Here is a 4,664-nt window from a genome sequence, read left to right as displayed (position 1 = left end):
TGCACTTGCAGTTTATAACCCTAAAAATGATCATACTTTCCTTTTTGTGCAGCATTTATCAATTTGGAGAGCAAATTTGGGGGAATTCTTGATTTTGTTCATCCTTATTCACTAATTACATTTGGTAACCTCAATTTCTTGTTTTTTTCTTGTTGTAGTTATGGATAAGATGTTTGCTCGGTTTCAAGGTAGAAAAGCTTTGAGAAAAAATGATAATGTTGTAAATAGTGAGGCTTTTGATATTAGTGGTAGTTGCCTACGTAATGATAATGTAAATTATATTAACCTTGTTAATGATTGTGATAAAAATGTTTATGTTAGTGAACATAGATTTGAAAATGAAGATTTGCATGAAAATAGTGAGTTTGTGCATGAGGGTAGGGATAAGAGTGTTGTTGGGGAAGATATTGTAATTCCTTTCTTGAGTCAAAATTTCCCTAATTTGGTAGCCGCCGAAAATATAATTAGGGCATATGCTTTGAAAAATGGGCTTACAATTAAAATCCAAAATACACAAAGGCGTGTGGACAAAACAATATATGCCCGTACTTATGTTTGTAATTTAGCGGGAGAAAACCGCGATAAAGAACCTGTAGAGGATGAAGAAGTTTTGACAGGAAGTGTCGGTAGTGAGAAGAAGAAAAGGCGTAGAGATAAACTTCCTAGAAGTGGATGTAAGTTTAGGATCTATATGATTAATAGGCGAAATACAAGGCATTGGGAGATAACATCGTTGTAGTTAAATCACAATCCCGATATTGTGTCACCTTCTAAGATGAATTTGATTAAAAGGGAGCGACATGTAACCGCCGCCCAAAAGAATTTAATTAAGAGTTTACATGTTTCGGGTATTGCGCCTAGACAACAAATGAATATATTTGGAAAAATGCATGGAGGAGAGGAGCAAGTAGGGTTTCATGCCCAACACTTGAGAAATGTCGTGCGAGATTTTAGAAAAGATAATTTGGGTGTGAATGATGCGCAAGCGGGATTGGATTTGTTACATAAGTTAGAAGAGGAAAGTGGAAGAAATTTTTTTATTCGGACTCTAATTGATGAAGAAGGAAGATTGAAGTGTCTTTTATGGGTTGACCCCCGGTCGTTGTTGGCCTACAAAAATTTTGGTGATGTGGTTGCATTTGATACAACATATCGAACAAATAGGTATGATATGCCGTTTGTGCCGTTCACCGGGGTGAATCATCACTATCAATCGGTTCTCTTTGGTTTTGCACTAATGCGTGATGAATTGAAGACTACATTTGAGTGGGTTTTGGGTACTTGGTTAGAGGCCGTTGAAGGAAAAGCACCTTTGGCTATTATCACCGATCAAGATCAAGCGATGGCGGGGGAAATTCAATCTCAACTACCGAACACGACACATTTGTTGTGTTCGTGGCACATTAGTAACAAATTTCCGGAGAAGCTCTCAACCTACTATGAAAAGGAGGAATTTAAAGGTGACTTCAACAATTGCATATATCACTCGTTGACTGAAAAAAAATTTGAGGATAGGTGGAAAGCATTGATCTTGAAGTACAAGTTAGAGGATAATACATGGTTGCAAGGCTTGTATAAATTGAAGCATAAGTGGATTGATTCTTATACACGTAACATTTTTTCCGCGGGGCAAAAAACAACTTCAAGAAGCGAAGGAATGAATGCCTTTTTTGATGCTTATGTAGGGTCTTGCACGGGGTTGAAAGAATTTGTCGAGGGTGCACAAAAAGCATTAGAAAGACAATTTATGCATGAGAAAGAAGAGGATTATAATACACGTTATAAAATTCGTTGTATGCGACTAAACACCGCCTTGGAGCAACATGCCGCTTCCATTTATACGAAAGAGATGTTCAAAAAATTTCAAGAGCAATTGGTTGAGGCCGCAAAGTACTTTGTGGAGAAGGATAGAGACCGTTCCTTAGAAGATGTGGAGGATACGTACTACAAATGTTATCGACCATTAATAGTTGAGTATAAGAGAACCACTTATCTCGTTACCTTCAATAAGTTGTCATTTCGGGGTTCTTGCATATGTAAAATGTTTGAGCATTCGGGCATGCCGTGTCGTCATATTATTTCCGTGTTGACAAAGAGGTGTGTTGTCGAATTACCCGAACATTTTGTGAAACGGAGTTGGACTAGGGATGCCAATAGAGTTGATGGTGTGTTGCCATATCACATGCCCGGAGATGATGCCTCATCCCATGATTTGACTCCAACGGAAAGATTTAATCACATGACTTTACTTACTATGGGGTTTAGTCATAGTTGCATGGTGTCGAAGGAACGTTATGATTATGCCGTGAGAGTTATTAATCGAGAGACCGAAATTATTGAGAAAATGCCCGTTCATGGGGTGGAAGGTGTTGGAAGTGAATTTGATACCAATTATTAACAAACTTACAAGGTCAAATGCCTGGGAGTTGTTAAACAACTCTCGGGTGCTGTATTGTGGCTCTGGCAATGGCTGTGGCTTCCCAACACCCATCCGTGCAATGCTCGAGTACCAATGCATGTAGCCTGTGTCATCCACTGCGTCCAGCTGATGAGCAACAACAACCTCGGGGTGCTGACTAAAACGGGTCCACTCACCAATCTCAGCAACCCATATACCTCGCCCGTCATAGGGATTAAACGGAATCATAGGCTTCCTATACTCTGTCATGTTAACAGGTGACCGTGGGATACCCTGTCTGAACCCAAACTCTCTCATCACCCTGTCTGAATGCTGATACTCTACAACATCATAGCATAGCACTGGAATCCTGGCAAGACCAAAGTAATGAGCCTCCCAATCCTCAGCCGATATGTCATGATCCCCATCTGAATCCTCCTCCACCTCGTGAAAGTGGACATATGGCGTCCAAGACACAATATCAGCTGCTACTCCATCAAACTCGCCTCTATAATGTGGCAAACTATGATGAGGCGCCAATCTACTATCACGCCTACCTATAGCCCGTTTTCTCTTAACAACAATCCCAGTCCCAGGAACATCCTCATCCATAGGATCATCAGGAACAACATCAGCCTGCACCTTACCCTTCTCTCCCCTTCCCCTACCCTTACCCCTAAACTCCTTCACCTCCGTCACCGTCTTCCCCCTAACCTCCTTCCCCTGTTTCCCTTTCACCTCTTTCCCCTTCACCTCCTTCCCCTTCACCTCCTTCCCCTTCTTCCCCTTCTTCCCGTTAGGCTCCTCCAACGCCTCCTCCTCCGCCTCCTCCTCCTCCTCAGTTACCACCTCATCTACCGGCCTAGCCCAAAACTCAGCTACTGTATATGAATCCCTGATAGGATCAGGAAGAGGTCTCCCAATCAAGAACCGTTCATATGCCCACAACTGCAATAACCACGTACAACAGGAAATCCTCTTGGCCCCTTTCTGTGTTGCATGCTCGAGCCCCCTATATAGATATGAAAGAACCGCAGAACCCCAAGACCAACTCTGCACGCCCGTAAGATAGCGGAGGTGTCCAATGTACTTCGGGTGCACCACATTCCTACTACTAGTAGGAAATAGAACAGAACCAACGACCATGAGCAGGTATGCCTGTGTGTGGATAGAAATCCTCCTCGGATCAGGACCCGGATCAGCCCTCCCATATCTCTGATACAACCAAGTGTACTTTATGCCGTCTCTGGCCCATCCCTCCCTCACCTCCTCCTCATCCAACGGCTCAAACCACTGTCTCGAAAAATATGCCAAACCACTGTTCAGACCGTCTCCAACTAACGCATGACCAGCAACCGGTAAACCCAAAATATAGCCAACATCCTCCAAAGTCACTGTCATTTCCCCCTGTCTCATGAAGAAGGTGTTGGTCTCGGGATGCCACCTCTCCACAAGTGTCGTGACAAGCCTCGCATCATTCTGTAAAACCACACCCGGATTTGCAAACACACCAAAACCAATGCTATGCAACAAGTCCTTCTGTGCATCAGATAAAACCCACCTACGCATGTTCCTGTTCCCACAATAACACTCCAAAGGACCCCGCTCATGTCCCTCCCAAACATCCGAACTCACATGATAGGAGTTATCAAAGATAATGCCATGACTAACTGGACCCGACAATATGTTATCCATCCTGAAACAATAAACACACAATTTAACGTTATACTTCCACATTTAAAATTGACCGTATAATGTACAAGAACCAGAATGTAACAAAATTTAGGCCTTGTTAATTCAAATCTCAACCAACACATATCAATCAATCAACAACATTACGGAATCAAGACATTCTCACAAATACGACACAACCACAATCAACAACATTGAACAAAATACAACCAAGACATTCTCACGTTACATATTCCTATACAACCAAAACCATCAACATTCGACAAAACGCAACCATTACGATTAACTGATCACGATCAAGTAGAAACAATCATCACCATTAACGTAGAATACGCACAAATCAGAATACGCACAAATTAGAATACGCATAAAAACTGGAACAAATCATCAATCAAACAACATTTATCCCCGTCCACATATATACAACTACTAGCCTCCAACTAAATGACCGACCGATAATCTTCAAACTTATCCATTTTATTTCTTATAATCGCCAATCAAACAACATTAAACCACCCAATCAAACAACATTAAACCACAGTTCACATACAACCAATTACTAGCATCCGACACT

The 4,664-nt window shown here is 41.8% G+C and overlaps 1 protein-coding gene across 1 annotated transcript; it reads left to right on the top strand.

Moving 5' to 3' along the window:
* Positions 1-775: 775 nt before the first annotated feature.
* On the top strand, positions 776-2,398 carry LOC141674485 (protein FAR1-RELATED SEQUENCE 5-like). Its single transcript, XM_074481188.1, has one exon. The coding sequence runs from the start codon at positions 776-778 to the stop codon at positions 2,396-2,398; it is 1,623 nt and encodes a 540-aa protein (XP_074337289.1).
* Positions 2,399-4,664: the final 2,266 nt, after the last annotated feature.

This window comes from Apium graveolens, chromosome 7, assembly GCF_009905375.1.
Source record: "Apium graveolens cultivar Ventura chromosome 7, ASM990537v1, whole genome shotgun sequence".
NCBI classification, from domain to species: Eukaryota; Viridiplantae; Streptophyta; class Magnoliopsida; order Apiales; family Apiaceae; genus Apium; species Apium graveolens.
This window is presented reverse-complemented; position numbering and strand designations above follow the sequence as displayed.